At 42.2% G+C, this 19255-nt stretch overlaps 1 protein-coding gene across 1 annotated transcript; it reads right to left on the bottom strand.

The window, feature by feature from the left end:
• Positions 1-507: 507 nt before the first annotated feature.
• On the bottom strand, positions 508-14062 carry HNRNPU (heterogeneous nuclear ribonucleoprotein U). Its single transcript, XM_065834773.2, has 14 exons — positions 13131-14062; positions 12037-12148; positions 11837-11910; positions 9597-9736; positions 7961-8060; positions 6731-6843; positions 6067-6330; positions 5733-5852; positions 5112-5240; positions 4573-4741; positions 3798-4037; positions 3164-3366; positions 2028-2099; positions 508-1634 (listed from the first exon to the last, which is right to left on the bottom strand). Exons 1-14 carry the CDS (start codon positions 13855-13857, stop codon positions 1581-1583), a joined length of 2517 nt encoding a protein of 838 aa, XP_065690845.1. The 5' UTR covers positions 13858-14062; the 3' UTR covers positions 508-1580.
• Between the last annotated feature and the right edge of the window lie 5193 nt (positions 14063-19255).

Raw genomic sequence — 19255 nt, 5'->3', positions numbered from 1 at the left:
ATGTGGACCACGAGCCTGACTCATGAGAGTTATGTCTCTCCCCTGTCTTATGGCATTAAAATGCAAGGAAATTACTAACATTGCCACTACATTTTTACAAAAGCATAAGTCTGAACAAAATAGCAGTTAAAACAAACTGAAGCTCTCTGTCCAACTCTAGGATTCATTCTCCATGACAACCCTCCGTCTGCCCTATTCCGTTTTTTTTTGTCCCCCTCTCCTTCCTTCATGTCTATTTTACAGCAAATACTGGATTCACATGATGAAAGCGCAACTCAAAATACTTTTGCCCTATACATATAACCATGTTAAATTGTGAGATTATACAAGTGATGTATCTCTAACAGAGCAACCACCAGTTTAGCTTTTTAAAGAAACACAAGTATTTCAGCATGTATACAGTAATGAGTTTAAAACTGTCCAACATCATCGCTTTCATACATTCTCTTCCTCTTTATAGCCTTAAAGGGATTTTAGACCTTGATGGCAACAATCCCAAAACAAGAGTAAAATGAATTTATTTTATTGCAAACAAATGTCTAGAGTTAAATTTCTCCACCCACTTTCTTTAGAGAATAGGAATCAGCAGGCTAAGGAGATACACCCATTTGAGAATTGACATGATTAAAAATTAGATATAAAATGGGTGACTCACAGTTTCATTAGCTTACAAAATGGTGGAGTAACTACTACAAGCACACTAGGTATACAGTATTTTGTAGGGAAAAGAGAGTTATACAGACACACAGCTAACTTCATATAGATCCCATTAGACAACTGGATTTACAACAAGTTTTGTTTAATAAGAAATGGGCAAAGCCAGCTTCTTTTCAGAATCAAAATGCAGAACAAATGGAAAAGAAATTATGGTGTTGTACCTTCACAAGTTTGAGCCTCCACAAATAATGCAACCAAGTTTTACAACTTTAAGAGCTTCTACATACACTCCACCTTCACTATTCAGCCCCAGGTTTCCTCTTTGTCCCCAACATCTTATTGACTTCCAAATGTTACAAAAAAGTCCTAGTTATTGCCAGAAACTTTCACCTACCCCATCTCCCCTCCCCACCCAGCAGCTTCACAGAGAGGATGGAGTGTAATATGGAGCTTTACATGATCTCATGGTATTCATGAGGGCTACTAATGAGCCTCCGTACGTATCTGGTTGCTAACATTACTACTGTATTGTGACATGACTCACGACTGTTTCTTAGAAATTGGGGAATGGGGAAAAAGGAGAAAATTCTTTAATAAAAAGACACCAGGTACAAAGCAACGTTTTACTTTTGTTGTGGTAAAAAAAAAGTCACATTTTACAGATAAAATGTAGAACCCTGAAATACTGACACATTCTCTTATCGTGCACAATGCTGAGGTTCTCTTACGAATCACTTTAAAACTGCAATTAAAAATGTACAAAAAAAAAGAAAAGAAAAAAAATCAACCCACAAAGCTTCTAAAAAAGGAACCCGCAGGCACTTCCTCTTGTGGAATGTTTAAAAAGTTAGCCTACTAAAGAAAACAGTCGACTTCTTGTGAAGGTTTTGGAGAAATATGTATCAGTTCATTTATTTGGGTATTCAATAATATCCTTGGTGATAATGCTGACTCCATGGCTTCTGACCCCAGAATTGCTGCAATAAATGGATAAATAGTTAATTTTAACCTGTAATCACATAATGGTTATGTTTCTCACAGAAGTGTTTAACAAACGTCTAGTTCTCCTGGCACTTGAGAAGATTGAAGTCCTGTCAAATAGCAGCAAATTCTTAAACACTTATGGCAGTTCACAGTAGTAATGTGAAGCCAAATACTACATACCATCAAGACCGATAAGCTATAGCTGATATTTGATAGATCAAGAGCATGAAGCCAGATTAAGTCTTGCACAGAAGAACTATTTATAGTGACATTACCTAGCATTAAAAGATTTTGTTGTCCAGTTTCCATTACACATCTAATTATTTCAGACAGCATTTTGAAACACTCAAGTTAATCAGTAAAAAGGTAAAATGATGACTACTTACACCCTGCTGCCACTGGTTGTAGCCCTGAGATTGGTTTTTGTAGCCACGATTATTTCCCCTTCCTCTGAAGTTCTGCAAGAGGACAACAGTTTTAACTACTTATACAGATTTTTCAGAAGTGTACTAATACCAATCTATTACCACCAAAATATCACATACCATATAGAATCTTTCAAACATAAAGTATTTGGCCTAGGTTAAACCCAACCAACCTCCCTGAAAAACACTAGAATATCAAAAGCCTCACCCTCCACGAAACTGCTTTTTGAACATTGGGTAAAGAACCTCAGAATTCATTAGCCAGCTCAAATCGTTGTTGCCAGTGGTCTGGAAAGTTGGCTAATCCAGTTTTGACTCACCTATTTCCAGCTGCTAAACTGCACCAGGACAACTAAAAATACAAGAGCTTGCCTATTTTTAGTTAGGAAAGGCTGTAGTTGCTCCAAGGTTGTGTTATCTGATCAGACAAAAGGATATGGGTCATACAACCGAAAACAGAAGAGCTAGTCCACAAAACTTCAAATACAAGTTATAGTACAAAAAAGGGGACATGGATATTAGTAGATAAAATATTGCATTTCCCGTTTGTCAGTATTAGACAAACCTGAGCCATGTTTACTAGCTTGGGCTCCATCTACTGGCTCTTCACTAATCCAAATTATGTTTTCAAATGTTTCCACTAGTATTCCATCAGTTAAGACCTAGGCTAGTATGTCTTTACTAGCTGTGTTTGATACCCAAAATCAAAACAAAGACTCCTGAGAGCTATTTCCAGAAAGTTCCCTAAATGCTTGATATAGATACACCTTGATCATAAGGACAAAAAATGGTTACTATCTGGAGAGAGAGAGAAAAATAAATAAACAAAAATCAAGTACAAGTCTTCCCACACATGCCCCAAAAATCTTCATCTTTAACTGGACAAAGGTCCAGTCTGAACATGGAACTTCCACATCAGAATTTTTTACGCAACATCCAGAGCTCTGGGCACCAACACTGAACTAGAAAGGTAGGCCTTTTAGTGTGGGATTAGGGTAGTACCATAATCAGCTTTGTGGTTACTTGCAGCCACCAAACCTTTCAAATATCGTCCAAAGTACTGCAGTTCAACTAATAAATCCCTCTGAAAGCATCACCTGGTTGTAGTTCCCCCTGTTGGGCATTCCACCTCTGTTATAGTTTCCTCTGTTTGAGTAGCCACCTCTGCTTGGAAAGACAGGGCCACGAGGATATGGGTAGCCAATGGCACCGCTGCTGCCGCCACCACCACCACCACCTCCACCACCTCGCTGGGGCATGTTGCCTCCCCTCCTGTTGTATCCACCACGATTGCCAGGGACTGTAAGGAGAAAGTTACTTCCATCAAGTAATTGTTCAGTCTGAAGTATTTTGGACGTGAAGATTATTGTTTCAAATAATGATGGTATAGAAATAAGGTGTCCAAATTCAGTGCAAAACTTCCAATGTAAAGATTAAGTCATCTGGTCAGTGAAAAATGTTAAAAATTACCACGCACTAGCCTCCAATAGTCTAGTATACAGGCAAATACCAAACCTCACAAAAAAACTCAAAAGCTGTGCCTTACATTGCACAAATAGTATAATCCATGATTTTGGCAATCCTCACTTTAAAGTTGGACAATTAATCTTTCTTTTTAACTAACTGAAACTGAAATCAAAGTTCCCAACTAATTGCAATGCAAATACTACAAGCTTCCCCCCAGCCAGCAGCAGCAACCTCCAAAACTTAAAGGCCCATTTCTAGGCTCACCTCCTCCTCTGAAGTTGCCTCGCATGTTAAATCCTCCACGACCTCTCTGACCCCTATTAAATTGATTTTTATTGCTCTTCTTGTTCTTCTTTGAGCCAGTGTTCTGTTTCTTTTCTGGCGGAAGAGATTTCTTACTTTCTTCTTTATATTGTTCCAAAAGCTTCTGAGCTTCTTCTTTTTGCAACTCTACATAGATTATTTCATCAAAGCATTCTGCTACCTCTGGCAGTGTGAAGTTCCCTATAATTGCAAAAACACTGAGTATTCAGCTTCTACATTCAGCTACAATCAAAGCCATAATTTAACCACTTTTCCCCCATTCTTCCTCCCACCTCCTGCATTCCCTCAGCATAGGGACAAAGTTACATAATTTGAGCATTTAAGAAAGGTTAACAGTGACAAAAGAAATAAACAGGTCTTCATGGAGTTGCCAGTACTGTTGCAAACCTTGAAAACATTCTGCCTATATCTTTTTTTTTCTTTTATGAGCCTCCACTCAGAGCACCGGTTTCTGCCAAATAAGTCACTTATATAGGGCACTTTATGCCAAGACAGCTTTGTGCATCTGCATGAAGCATATCAGCATAACTGAGTAGTGTTAAGGACTGCAGCAGAGGGAACACAATATAGTGTTATCCTACAAGTTACAATAGTCTTCCAGTTTTGTTTAAGTACAGCTGTTTCAGATAAAGTGATCTTTTAGACGTCACGTTTACTTAATCCTTTAAACAGATAGTCAGCATCCTAAAACACAGTATAGGATTATGTTCCATGCCTTTCATTTTGAGAACTGCATGCTCTGGAAGATCTTTTCCCTCCACCTCTGCCTTCTTTTGTGTTCTTTGCTTGTAGTCTTCATCTTTTGGGCAAACAACAACTGCTTTGCGCTGGAAGCCTGCAAACAGGCACATTTTTCTCCTCTGCGCAGCTGCAGACACATTTGTCTGAAAAAAATGCAGTAACTTACTACACGTAGCTGTCATTGTAAGAGTTAAGGAAGTCAACTTATGGTGTATAGACTTCACTTCTACAAGAGCTTGCAATGAAGTTTACAAATAACTGGACATAAAGATGCTGCATAATGCAAAGTTACGAGCGCATATCCACGTGTTAAAACACTATTCCTCCCACATCCCATAAATCCAGAGAAGTTCAGACAAGTATTTGTAATAATATCTCAACTTTGTGCCCCCTGAATAAGTACTAAGTCAGCAAGTGAAACAACTGCTATTACAATATAACTTTAATCCCACTTAATTACTTAACTAGAGCCTATAACAATTTTCCTCAACCATTTTTCACTGAAGCTTCTACCTGATCCAAAATGAAATTCCGCTTCTTACGAGCTGCAATCTCAATGAACTTTCCAAGACACTGTGGAGCTCTCTGCAACAGTGTGTTAAGTTTCCCAGTGTCCGCCATCTGCCGCTTAAAACCTGCAACCTACGGAGAGATTTCCCAGAGTTAAAGCAAGTAGCCCTCCTGACATGTGGCTGACATTTTTCTTTGCTAAATGCTTTTCACCTCGCTTCAAGGCTTGTTCAAGTCAATGCCACAGCCCGAAACTCATAACTGAAATTCCCAAAGCCTCCATAAGACAAAGAACTTTGTAAGCAAATATGGGAGAATCAACATAGCTGCATCCAAGGTATATTCACTGCATTACTAATTCAAAGCCAAATGTTCTGAGGACAGTGATACACAGAGAAATAGAAAAACTTAAATAGTCAACAACAGTTCACGATTTGTTCTATATGACCACAAACTTTCAGAATCCTGCTGTGCCATGTATGAGCAGCAGCTCAGCAATACAAAGCCTTTAATGGTCACTAGCTAACCAGCAGCTGGTTTCTTAGATTTCTGTGATATAAAAAACCCCATGGCAATCAAAGATCTCTAACATATCAACAAATAAAATACCACATTATCACTTACCATCATTTTGTCCATAATAGTATTTGTCCCAAGAATGTTGTATTTCCCAGGATTTGCTGCTGCATGTTTGGTAACCCATGTAGTCTTACCAGCTCCAGGCAAGCCAATCATCATCACCACCTATGACAACAGGTTCTGTACTTGAGATACTAGTTCAAACATTTTCAAGCTTAATAGAAACTAAGTGGGGGACATGGGGGGATGAGGGAGTTCAAGAGTCACAGGATACCAAGTATTAAAGCCTCCAAACAAAAAGGTCAGAGTGTCATACAATTGCTTTTTAAACCCCACTACTTCTATTGATCTTTCTCAACAACTTTAACAAGAAACTCACCTCACAATCTTTCTTTTGCTCAGGTCCTTTTGGTCCTCGGACCCTATCCTCCAGGGGAACCTTCTGGATGAAGGTATACTCTTCAGGTACAGGAAAATAAGGTTCCTCCTTCTGACCAAAGTTGAACTCAACTGCACAGTTATGGCAGAGAACATGTGGGAAGAGCGGCCGCCCATCAAGAACTTCCTTACTTATTTTGAATGCAACACCAAGCTCTTGTCCATTCTTGGAATATGAGAGTTCCACTTCATCACCATCAAAATTCTGGTTTTCAGACAAAGCATTAGTTTGGATAAAATTACCTCACACTGTAAAGTTATATTAGTAATTTCACTATATTGACTATATTCACACAACTTCTGTAACACTGCTACATCATAAAGGAACTACTTTAGAAGTTATCTTAAAATGAGTTACTGGCAATGATCATCTTGTTTACAACTTGATTTTTTAAGGCTTTAAAGACATTTGTCTGTAAATATGAAATCTTAGCATGTTCACAGCTGCCACTGTTGATAGTTCCTGCTATTTCTACCTCCTTCCTAGGTTAGACAACTTGCCTTGCTCCAAGTTTTCCTGTACTTGGTTTATTGTTTCTCACATCAAAGCAGTCTAAAAATTCAAGGATGTATTCCCTCAAAAGAAAATAGAAGTGAAAACTTACAGCAAAACATCCAATCACATCATTTTCATCAAACTTCTCACCAAAGTCTTCAGTCTCACAATTGCATGTCTTTATTCCTTTTAGAGAATACCCATAGGAAAATTCTTCTTCACCTGATGAAATAATTTAAACTTATTAAAAACAGGCATTTTCAACTAACCTCTTAGAAATACTATCACTTTGCAGCTACTTAAGTAAGGTGCTGTTCAGAACGCTTTGATTAATGCCAAAAATAAGCTATAACCCATAAAGACCTACAGTTTATTTTTATATTCAAGAATACTTTCACTTGAGATGGAACAGCAGTGTTAACCCCATCCCAGCTTTAAGAGCCTTATGCTGCTGGTTCCATATTCATGTTGACGAAGTCTGAACTGCCAGATAAAGGCATGACACAAGTATTTTTAAACTCCGAAGACCTGATTATGCACCAGTATACCTGTAGTGTAGTTAGTCAGAAAGGGTTTCTGACTTTAGTCTCCAGTAGCACTTACCCCTCCCCATTTTAAAGGGAGTTTAGCAGACATTCAGCCTATGCGACAGCTGAGGATGAAGCTGCAAGGAACAAGCTAACAGCAAGTGTCAAACACAAGTATTCAGGTGGAACTTAATTACTTAACTAAAAAGCTGCTGATATCAGAACATACCAATTAACATAACATTTCCAACAAAGATACATCTCAGCAGCAGGTTTTAGTTATAAATACCATTATAATCAGTTCCCATATATCTAATGAAATTGTACTTTCTTCCTAACTACGTTCAGAAATAAAGATTCCCACCTCAAGCCAAAAGAATGATAATGTAGTTATCAAGGATTTTTTTCTTCACTGGTGACATCTTATACCACACCCTGGCCCCCCTCCAAAAAAAAAAAAAAAAAAAAAAAGCCAAAGAAAACCACCCTCTTCCTATTTACGACACTACATGAAAAGGAGAAATCCTTAATCTTGTCAGGTCTTCAAGAATGTTCTCCACAATCCATACGTGACCATCAGAAGAATTAATTCTCAAATCATGCAATCTTTACAGGTCTGAATGCTTATTGATTTTCTTTGATTTCAATAAACTTTTCTCACACCATGTCCAGTGAACAATTCAAGTTAAGAACACTTTTCAGAACACATGGACTATAATCACTATGCTTTCCCACTTGCTTAAGAAAAAGTGACTTTAAACTGCCACGTACATAATAAATAATACAAAAGTAATCAAATGTTTAGGTCTTACCAAGCAACATTCCACTTGTGTTCAGTGACCAGCCAACTCGCACTTCATGTATGTCAATATCTTTTGTATACAGATGTTTAACAGGAATCTTTTCTGTAACCTATTTTTAAATTATTAATTAAAAGGCATGTAGTATTTATTAAACACTAACAAGATGGAAACACAAAGGTGCCATCTGGAACCTTTACACTTTGGTTAAGTCTTTGCTAGAACTGACTCATCATCTTCTGCAGAAGTAAAACATGCTTAAGTATGTGAAATCACAAGCCAAACACTAGTTACATCTCCTGACTGAGCAATGAAGATCCAAAATACCATGCACCTTCAAGGTACTTCATCATAGCAGTCCCTCTCAGTGGCTAAAAGCCCTACTCCTTTTGATACGATACTAAGATCACAAGATGTGTATACATTTTTTTTTTTACATAACTGCCATAAAGTTGGGCTTAACAGTAAGTTACTTTGCAAATAAGATGTGGTAATGGATTAAAAAATGCTTTATCATAGACTGTGGAAAATATTACACTCATCGCTTTCCACAGTAAGCAGACTTCCTGAGCCAGTTGCCAGCTTCCAAACAACATAACCAGATTAAAAAAAAACACCTAAATACACTGGAATCTGTAAGCAACCACGTATTTTCTAATTGCCTTTACAAACTTCACTGAACTGAAAAACTGATCAGCATCCTACTAGCTCCCACAACTATTGGAGTCACGTCAAACTGATTTGAAAGTGAACAGGGCAATAAACACTGATATCAATTTCACTTTGTTGGCCTTCCACGCTTACAGGTACCAACAGACACAGAAATCACAGAGAAGGGCATCACTACCCACTCCTCATGGTAGTGGTTAGATTCGAAAGTACTACAGGAAGAGGCCAGAGTAAGCATTTATATATACAAAGGCACAACATATACAAAAAGCCTTTAATATCACTAAGTGAAACAAAAAACAATGAACAAGAATTTTTTGGTGCCTCCAGTTATTCTCTAGTCAGTAAGTTGGAGAAACATGTTTATTACAAGGCTGACTGCTCTTTGCCATTCTTACCCTCTAGAAGAACTCTTGCTCTCAGAATTCAAGCACCTGCTAAACACTTGCATTCAAAGCATATACAAGTCAGGACTATTCAGGTTGGAAGGGACCTCTGCAGGTCATCTAGCCCAAATCCCTGCTAAGAGCAGGTCAAACTCAAGCATCAAGTACAGAGAAGAGAAAGAAATGCTGGGATAATTTATATCACTCTAAAATAAACAAAAAAACAAAGGCCAAGCTTTCTGTAATCTTCAGAAAGTACACACAAACTTCTGGTTAGTGATTATCAAAATTCTTGAAGTGTTGATGCATAAGTTGTCAAATAAAATTCCTGGTTCTAAACAGAGACTTAGAAGTTACACACTCAGGGCAAAAGCAAGCGCCTTTTTTGTTGTCATTGTTAAATGAAAGTTCTTATATAAGATGAAGCAGTTTTGCAAACTGAGCCATATTTTACAGAAAATGATTTCAAAGATGGTATTCTTAAAGTTCTATTTACCTGAATTAGTTTCAACTGAGTACAAAAACTTGACAAGTTTAAACAATACTATATTTAAGCATGCAACAGTCTCCCATAAAACATCAGTTTAACTCACCTTCATCTCAAAGCAGACTTTGCCTTTAGAAACTCCATAGGAGGCTCTTCCTCCAGCCCAAAGAAAAGCAAAGCTTTCCATGGTCAGAGAGGAAGCACTAAACCGGTCTCTCGAGATTTTAAAATGCAGGTCACAGTTATCTGTCAACAAAAAAATCATTGTTTATTCTTACTACAACAGTACAGCTGTTTAATTTTATGCATTAAAAGTTATTTCAGCTTATAAGGGTGATTTTCAAGATAAACTGCCAGCAAGTGCTCAGCCATCTTTCAGGAAAGCAACTGAACACACACCTAGATAGAGCTGCAGGCTGAAGCTCAGCCAAAGATCTTACAAAAAGCTAGCTAACAAGACTAACTTTCAAGATGGCATCTTCACTTCTGTCACCAAAATCATTTATTTTTTCCATCTGCTTAAAAGCTTTTATTTCATTTCATCTATTTGAACATTTCTGGTCAGTTACCTGAGGTATTTCCATCAATATAGAGCAAAGAAATCTGCATCATGCTCTTTGCATTAGTTACTAGATACCTCTTTTTGAAGTCTTCTTAGCCTCATGCCCAAATCTGAGGGCAGCTGAGAAGTAAATAGAAACACAAGTACTTTTAGGTACTCAAAGTAGTACTGTCTTTGGTTAATACACTTATTTAGGAAGGCCAATTAGATCAAGCCAAATGCAGACAGGTTAAGCTCACAGAATGTGATAAGAAAACCTATTTCATCTACGTAACATGATCTGCACTATGAATTCACCTATTACTCTAAGAACTTAAGTGGAACCTTTGTTTAATGGACATCTTCAGAGCTGTAGCACCATGAAGTTTCAAATTAATCTTCTAGTAGGTTTCAAAAAGACAATGCAAAATGGTAACATGAGGTATAGGACTTGAATTCCCCAGAGCAAGGAATCCATAGAAGAAACTCCAAATATATTTGACAGTTACAAGAAAGGAACAAAATTAACAAGCAGTGAATTCTGTCCCGATATAAAGTCTGCATGCTGTCCAAGCACACTAAAATGCAATCTTCCCTGTATTACTGGTAACTCTCATGTATGAGATCTTGCTTTGTTTGCATAAAGCCACCCTCTGTTGCAACTACAATATTTGTGATCCAAGTGTTTTCTCATTAGTGCTTCTTTTAATTGTTGCATGAAAACCACATAAAATCATATAGAAGAAACCCACCTGTGCAGGTTATTTTTAGAACAAATGAGAACAGAATTTAAAGTTACAGGTTGCCTGTAAGATACAGGTAATCAAGAGTATTTGAAAGTGCTAAACCTCTCATATGTCTGCATCATTATGGTCCAGAAAAGAAAGCACCAGGTTGTTACACAATTCAGTATTAAGCTATGTTGGATGCTGATCTCCAAGTAGTCTGTCGACACTTCAAATCACAAAGTTTATCCAGTAACAAAACTTTCTACTAGGAATAATAATGAAAAGTAGCTATTAGTTAGTTATTGGGAAAATCAGAAGCTTTCACGAAGGTGGCTACTCACCAAGTTAACAGCTAGAAACTTAAGATTAACAGATAATGCCAAAATTCAAGCCTTCCTTCAAAGGCACTTTAATAATCCAACAAGTTCAAGCAACACTTATTAAATTTTAATATTGTGATAAGTCCTTATACTTACCCTCAAAACCACAAATGTATCATCCTCCCCTCCCCCACTCCCAACTCCCAGACTGCATGAATGGGTCATTTCTCAGGAGGCCTTATCTGACTTTGTTAGATTTATCACAACACATGAAAAAAGACTGCACTGGCTGACACATAAACAGGGCCTCAGCAAGATATGCAGGTAGTTTACTTCACAAATTGTACTGCTGTAACCATCTACACTGTTTGACTCTTACAACTTTCCAAAGTGAAAAGCTCATGTACCATACAATTAGTTTCTCAAACTGTTTCTAGGGTATTCTATGCTCACTCTACACTTTGACAGCTTAGTTTCCATACCAGATTAGCAATATGGTTAAGATTTCTTCAGAAAACTGTAGGATACCATGGATTTAATGGGAAAACCAAGCTTACTACTGCTAATATAAAGACCCATGTATCCTCTTGTTCTTTTGTATACTGAAAATGTGTGGAAACACCTCTTCTATTTTTTTTAAGTTACTTAGAAATGAAAACCAACAAATGTATTCACCCTTCATTTCAGAAAGCGTGGTTATAAGAATAAAAGCATAACACCAGATCTTTCCACAGTAAAGGAAAGCATGTTTACTCACAAGTATCAAGACAAACCACTGTGTCATCAAAATGTTCATCTTCTTCTTCAACAGGTGGTTGAGGGGACTTGGCCCTGAACAAAACAGAAACCAAAAAAACAAGATTAAAGTTACATGTATTTTCAGTGTTAAAATAAGCATTTCTGCACCTTATTTCTTCTCATTCACAAAATGCTGCCCAGCACCAAAAGTTTACTCACCTGCTGTACTTGTTTTCTTCAATGTATTCAAAATATCCACGGCCATGATCTTCACGTGGTCTCTTCACTCCCCTCTTTTTCTCACCAGGTTTTTGTTCAGTTTTAGCTTCTCCTGTAACAGAAATAATGATTTACCTTAAATAAATAGAATAACTCTTTAATTGGGAATAAAGTCCTATATGATTGTTCCAACGCTGGAAACTGTAAGAACCTACAAGACAAAAGCAACAGTATCCTAAAGGATTTTGCTTTGTATGAAGATAAAAAGCTGTATCCGGAATTTTCTCTGAAGACTCAAAACTTGTCTGCTAAATCATGTGGGATCCGCGACAGGAGTGGGCAGTGCGGCAGCGGGTGCAGCCCTCGATTGTAAGATCCCCACAGAAAAGCCAGACCGCGCCCAAGCGGTTAAAAAAAAAAAAAAACCCACACAAAAAAACCAACGGACAAAAAGCCCTCCCGCGGCGTCATACCCGCACCCTCCCCCTCCGAACAGGCCATTCCCAGCCGCTCGCAAGGACACCGGGCGACCCGCACGACTGCGCCTCCTCCCGGCAGCCCGTGTGCGCGGCCCGGGCGCGAGCCCCGCGCGGGGCCGCCCGGCTGCCTGCAGGGCAGGGATTCCGCCTCCGCCCGCCTCCATTGTACCCGGCCTTCCCAACGCCATCCCGTGCGGCGCCCAGCCCGGAAGTGACGTCACGCCGCCGAGCGCTCCTCAGCACAACACAGCGCGCCCCAGCGGCCCCTCCGCCGCCGCCCCTCCCCCCGCGCCTCCCCCGCTACGGCCCCTCCTCCTCCTCCGGCCCCGCGCGGGACCCCTCCCCCCGCCCGCGGCGCGAGGCCCAGCGCAGCGCCTGGAGAGCAGCACGCGGTGCTGCGCGGGGCGCGGTGGAACCCACATTCCTCCCCCCCACCGCGGGGGAGGTGCCGCCGTCGCGCCCGCTCTCGCGCCAGCTGCGAACGTTCTCCCGCGCGCGCCCCGGAAACCGCCCTGCTGGCCGTTACCCGCCCCCCCCCCCCCCGCAACGGGGGAGTTTCCCAGGGCGGGGGGATTAACAGGCTTCCCCCCCCCCATCCCCGCCGCGCACACTCACCCCCGCTGGCCTGAGCCCCAGGGCGGCCTCCGCCACCTTCCGCTTTCTTCTGCTGCTGCTGCTGCTTGGCGGGGCCCGCCGGGCCGGAGGGGGCTGCCGCTGGGGGCCCCGAGGCGCCACCAGGGCTTTTGCCGGGGGCTTCTTTAGCGGCGCCGCGCGGCTGGATAAGCGGCGGGGGCTGCTGGGGCTGAGGCTGCGGCGGCTGCTGGTCCCCGTGCCCGTTGGCGTCCCCAGCCGCGGCCTCCTCCTCGTCGGCAAGCTCGTCCTCCCCCTCTTGGAAACCCTGGTCGTCTCCGTTCTCATCCTCCTCCTCCTCCTCCTCTTCCTCCTCCTCGCCGCCCGCCTCCTCTTCCATGGGGCCGCCTCCGGCCCCCGCCCGCTCGCCGTTCTCCTCGCCCAGCTCCATGGCGTCGCCATCGGCGGCCTCCAGCCCTTCCTCGTCGTCGTCCTCCGCGGTGGAGGCCGCGGCCTGGTCGGGGCCTCCTCCTTGGTGGAGCTGCGAGGCGCCCCCGCCGCTCTCGGCCGCCTCCCCCTCCATGCTACCGTTGCCAGGCTCAACTGCGCTGCTGGCGAGGCCTCCCCCGCCGGCCTCCTCCATGTCTAGCGCGGCCTGGAGCCGCTCCATGAGCTCGGCCTTGAGGCCCTTATCGGAGAGGCGCCGCTTTTTCAGCTCCTCCTTCAACTCCGACACCTTTAGCTTCTTCACGTTCACGGGCGAGCAGCTCATGGCGGCGGCGGCTCGATCCCTGGGCGGCGCGCGGGCGACTCGGAGCTGGGGCGGACGTCGGCGGCTCTGGGTCGAAGCCCCGGCGGGAGGCGGTGGGTGGGTGGCGCGGCTGGTTCGTGCGGCTGCGGCAGCTGCAGAGCGGACCCGCCTGGCGCCAAATCCTTTCACCGAGCTCGCGAGGGAGACGCGCCTCGCGGGGCCGAGCACGCAGCACTGCCCGCCCCGCCCCCGCGCACGTAGTCCCTCCTCCCCCCCACCCCCGCTACCGTAACGGCCGCCCGCGCGCGCCCATATACCGTAAATACCCGCCCGAGCGCAACGGCTCCGCGCGCACACCGCCGCCCTCGCGCGTGGGGCACCGGGCGCCGCCACCACGGCCCCGCCGGGCCGCGGAGCAGGGGACGAGGGAAGGGCAGCTCTCCCTACCGGAGCGCCCCGTTCCGCGCTGACAGCCGTGCCTGCGCCATGTTGGGCAGGCGGCAGCAGGAAGCACGGGTGCACGCGCCGCTGTTGTCCCCTCTCCGATAGACTGCCTGGCCAAAACAACCCATTCGTGGCTGGAAAACAGTCACCCTGTCACCCGAGCAGGCCCCCGCTCGCCCCTTTGGCGTGGATTAAACCCGAATAAGGGCCCAGCTCAACTAAACAGCCTTCCGCCCCGGCAGGGGCCGCCACCCGGCAGGCCCAGCAGCTCCTTCCTTCTCTCGCTCTCTGTCTCGGGCCTAGTCCGCACAGCTTGTGGCATAAAAAGCTTGAAAATACACATCACTACTCAAAATAGTTACCCTGATACAACCTTGTTAACACAGTTACATAAGGATGAAAATAGAGCTACGTGCTTATTCCTTCACTGGCTGCAGCACTACGAAGCATGCAGAGACCTGATCTTTAGACCAGGCCTGGGCTAACAAAGCCACAGGGTTAACACAAAGGTTTTTTTCAAGTGCATTAACTCTCCACGGCGCAAGAAGCACTAGTCTGCAGCTCAGCACAGAGGCGATCAGCTAACCAAAACTGCTCAGTCTTCCTTTCCCCCCTCCCACCCTTATCCCCCCTGCCTAGGGGGTCTCAGCCACTGAGTTATCCAGTGGTTGAATTTTTTCAATTTGGTGGAAAGTGACATGAAAACAAACACCAGAGAGGGTTTCACATGCACAGAAAGGCAGCACCAGTCTACAAGTCTGCTTCCTTAGGGAGCCTGGATAAAAAGCTAATTTTCACTTGCAGGGGAAAAAAGGCAAGTCAGACAGCCAGAAAATGAAGTTCTGCTGAATGGAAGGTGTGTTTGGGATGAAGTTGCTTTGTGCTGACACAGGTTGTGTGGCCTCCTGAACCAGAGCAAATTACATTTATCTGCACTGATAGGAAGGGAGGAGATATGAGGAGGTCACCATGTATTAGCTGCACAAGGAAAGGGCTCTTTTAAGCACATATACACAGAGTGCTCTGTCCTCCATTGGGCTGGATCCATTTGGAGGAAAGATGACTCAGTCAGCAAGGTTAGCTCAACTCCTCACCACACAACAGCTTGTTGGAACAGGGACAGGGAGGGCTCCCTCATGCAATACGTACAGATGAGAAAAAGGCTGCCAAAACCTTTCCTTTACTATAAATGCAAGTTAATAGATTTTTATCTCAGCCTTGTAGGTCAGAATCATCTCAATAGGGGAGGAAAAGAATAAGACTGCATCTGTGCTGGGGAGAAGTCAGTGTGTGATCAAGCTACACCAATAGAAATCATTACCTTTGTCCATTTCTTCATGACAGAGCTATCTTAGCTAGTCTGCTGAGGTACTCTTGATGTATACTTTTCTGCCAAGGTGGAACAAAACCAAGCAGGGTCCGGTCCACCTAGTTAATATTGCAAGATACTGAAGCTTACAGACAGCCCTGCATTGATTTAGATTCCATTTGCATGTCCAACCTCCATGTGCATTTTTAAAATTTTGAATGTAAACATTTTAAGATACATCGCAGAGTCTTCATTTCTGATCTTCAGACAGAGCTCTGTGCTTAGACCTTGATCTGGCACAGACCTCATCAGTAAGCCATGTTTCTGGAAGAGCTTCATCAACCTAATCATCTGATAATTCCTCTCACCGCTGCAAACTTTATGTATTGATAGATTGTTTAAAGCCAGTTTTGGATCCGCACATACGCATACATTCACAGCACCTCTGTGTTAGAAAATGCCCTAATTCAGACTCACCCTAGGGCTGCAGTCATCATATGTAATCCCATTCCTAAACAATGTCATGTCTGCCTACTTCAGTAACATGCTCATACTGCTTTATACTGTTACCATGGAGAAACAAAACAGCTAACAGCTTTGAGGCACATCAAGAGATTACTTACTTACCCTAAAGCATTCAAGCCTGTATAAAAGCACAAGTACATACGGAATTTTTTTACCCCTGCAAGTTTAACACAACAAACCTGGGATTTTTTTTTTTTTTTTTTTTTTTTTTTTTATTGCTAAGGCTATATCTTTATTAAACCACTTAGAAGGCTAAACTTTATTTTTAAAGGAGATTAATTCATACCATAGTAGTAATGGTACTATCTAACCATTCAATTATACTACTAAAGAAATATTTGCAAGTGTAGTAGGACAGTGCTTTCAAACCACAGTATGCTGTTACCCATTATTACATAAGTGAGAAATCCTAGTTATTTTCAGATGTCAGGTGATTTCATTGTGGTAAGAACAGCATTTCTTACAAAGCTAATTACATAAAATACACACATAAGTGATACAGATGTGTAAACTTAAGGACAGCCTCTGAGTGTTTTTTGCTGTTTAAGTTAAATACATATTTCTTACACATTTACCTCTGGGAGAAACTCTAAGACAGCTCCCCTGTCCTCTTTCAGTTCTATGTTTCAAGAGTTTCCCTCTTCCCTATTCACACTTTGAAGGGGAAAAAGAAATTAGGGGGATATGCTCTCCTCAGTGCTGTACCCTCTCTTAATTCAGATAGTAGATACTTCAGCTCAGCTTTTCCTAGACCATGCAGATAGACATCAGCCATGAGTGTTTGGTAATGCAAACTTCTGAAACAAGAAAGAGCTAGAGGAAAGCACTTGAGCTTTGATTTGCAAAGTTGCTACTTGCATGATAATGATGGCCATATGAAAAACAAAACATAATTGCTGATAACCACAAGTACTCTTCCATTAAAATTGTCCTTTATTTTATCTCAAGATATATTTTAAAATTCTTCCTTTCCATTTAAATGGAAAGTGACATCTACCCCTACTTAATAGATGCAATTCTATGCACTTTATTTATCCATCATGTAACATCTTCCTTCTAACTGTGTTACTTTATAATTTAAGAGGACGTTTTTCTCTCCACACCAGTCTCCCCTCTCAAAAGTAATTGTAGATCCTCCCTCTGGGACTTGGCCCTTCAACAGATCAGTTACTCTGGTTTCCCTCACTTTTGTTTGTGCCCCTTTGGACTCAGTTTCTCTCCTCACCCCTAATGATCTTTCCATGATTCACCCTTAGTCCTTAAAAATGCCTCTCCTCCTCCTGTTTGCCAAGAGCAGCAACAAAGGGGTGACGAAAAGAAAAACAGGTTTTCAGGACGGGACTGGATAGTCTCTGGGGGGGTTCCATCCCCCTCCCCGGGCTTTGAACCTTTCTTGAATCTTTCTGTACACCTTCAGTGTTGCAGGAGGACCCAGGCATTTATTTTTTCCTAGTTCTGCTCTCTTGAGGCCTTGTCTGTCCTGTTCTGGCTGTTCTCATGCTTTACCCTACATCTGACCATCACAATATATTCCTAGTCTCTTCTGTGTGTCCTTAACCCATCTACCCTCAATTAATATTGTCTTCAGAGTCCCAGATCCAACACACCATTACTTTAAAAGAGAATATAATTCTTGAAATACTCTGCTGGCTTTTGTGATAGCAGGGAGCATGTGGAGCAAGTCTTTCTCCCTTTTCATCTCTTCTTATTAAATCCTCATTAATCATTATTAGAGCCAGTCAGAAATTTTCAGACATTTTTAAAGTGCTAATTTGTCACAAGTGAGGTTGCATGACAAAGGGTCAGTTCCGATGATTTCATAGCCCAAAGAACCCCTTATCTATATATCTATAGATAGGCTTTCTGTGTAGAGACTCTGCCAGAAGACTGGGAGTTTGTTCTGAAGAAATACCACTACATTTGTCCCACGCTCCTCTCTTTCCCTGGCATTCACTGCTGCTCACTACAAGAGTCAGGATACTGAACTAGATTGACCTTGCCTCATAGTATCTATAATCTCTCCATGATATTTTAATATCAAATGAGGTCCAATTCATCTCAGAAACGAGGCGGTCATTTGCCATAATAAGGCGCATTATTTGCACAGGAACTAGATCAGTTAGATCCTAAGGAGGGTTAGTGCCTGATTACAAGCAGAGTTAAGAGTGTTCAAGGGACTGAAATTCAGGTTTCCAGCACCAGTTTGGTCAGCCAGTTCTTCCTCAGTAGCATCTTTCTCTTATTACATTTCTCCACAGCACTCCCCTTTCTGTCATTGTACCCTTTGGGCCTCCAGGTGAGTTGTCAGTCAAGGGTTAGTATTTAAGTCATTTTTAAGATCCCAATGCCATTTTGCTTTTGCTGTGCTGAAGTATTTTAGCAACCCCACCAAGCAGAAGGAAGGGCTGCAAAGCCACAACCCATGTTTGTCACCCTTTAAAGGGCAAGCACCCACTGAACCCACAGAGACCCCCGAACACCCCCCCATTTCCTGTTCTCAAGAAGTAGCTTTTCTTGCTTAAAAAGAGCCAAGATCCATTTGCTTCTGAGAAACAGCATCTCAATTTGTAGCATTCAAAGACTGACACAGCTTCTAAACCTGGCCTTGGGAAAAAGGCTGCATTCTCCAACATTAAAACCAGGACTCATTTTGGCTTTATTCAGAACCATTCAGAAGTTTGCTGATCAAGCATCATATATATATATATTTATATATAAATATATATATATATAATCAAGCATCATATATAAACTAATTTATAAGAAGATAATTCAGTTCAGGAAATCACACACCTACAGTTTCTTGAGATTTTTCTTGTAACCTGCCACAGATACACATTTACTAGAGTACTAGGGCTGTGAACTCAGAAAAATTAGATAGCCTAAACTCTTCTGAATAGCAGTCTGTGAAAAGGAGGTAGCATTGTGAATCAACTTCTAAAAATTGTTTTCCTGCAAGAAGACAGTGTGAAAAAACTATTTCAAGGGAGTATCAACTAGCCTCTCTAAGGGACTATTAAGACAAGCATAAATAGGTTTTAAAGTTGAGTGTCAGCTCCAGTGTACCTTCCTGCTAATACACCAAAAGGAACATATGGTCAATACATGTAACTAAAACCAATTGATCTGGGAAGACAGACC

Source organism: Patagioenas fasciata, chromosome 3 (genome assembly GCF_037038585.1).
Source record: "Patagioenas fasciata isolate bPatFas1 chromosome 3, bPatFas1.hap1, whole genome shotgun sequence".
In the NCBI taxonomy this organism is placed as follows: Eukaryota; Metazoa; Chordata; class Aves; order Columbiformes; family Columbidae; genus Patagioenas; species Patagioenas fasciata.
Note: the sequence above shows the minus strand (reverse complement) of the source record. Positions and strands in the feature narration are given on the sequence as shown.

Excerpts from the sequence above, each read along its gene's own strand:
- HNRNPU (XM_065834773.2), bottom strand. The coding sequence starts at position 13,857 with ATGAGCTGCTCGCCCGTGAACGTGAAGAAGCTAAAGGTGTCGGAGTTG. Across the intron at positions 9,737-11,836 it reads AGTGGTTTGTCTTGATACTT|ATAACTGTGACCTGCATTTT; the intron begins GTGAGTAAACAT and ends TTTTGTTGACAG. Across the intron at positions 1,635-2,027 it reads ACAACCAGTGGCAGCAGGGT|CAATTCTGGGGTCAGAAGCC; the intron begins GTAAGTAGTCAT and ends CATTTATTGCAG.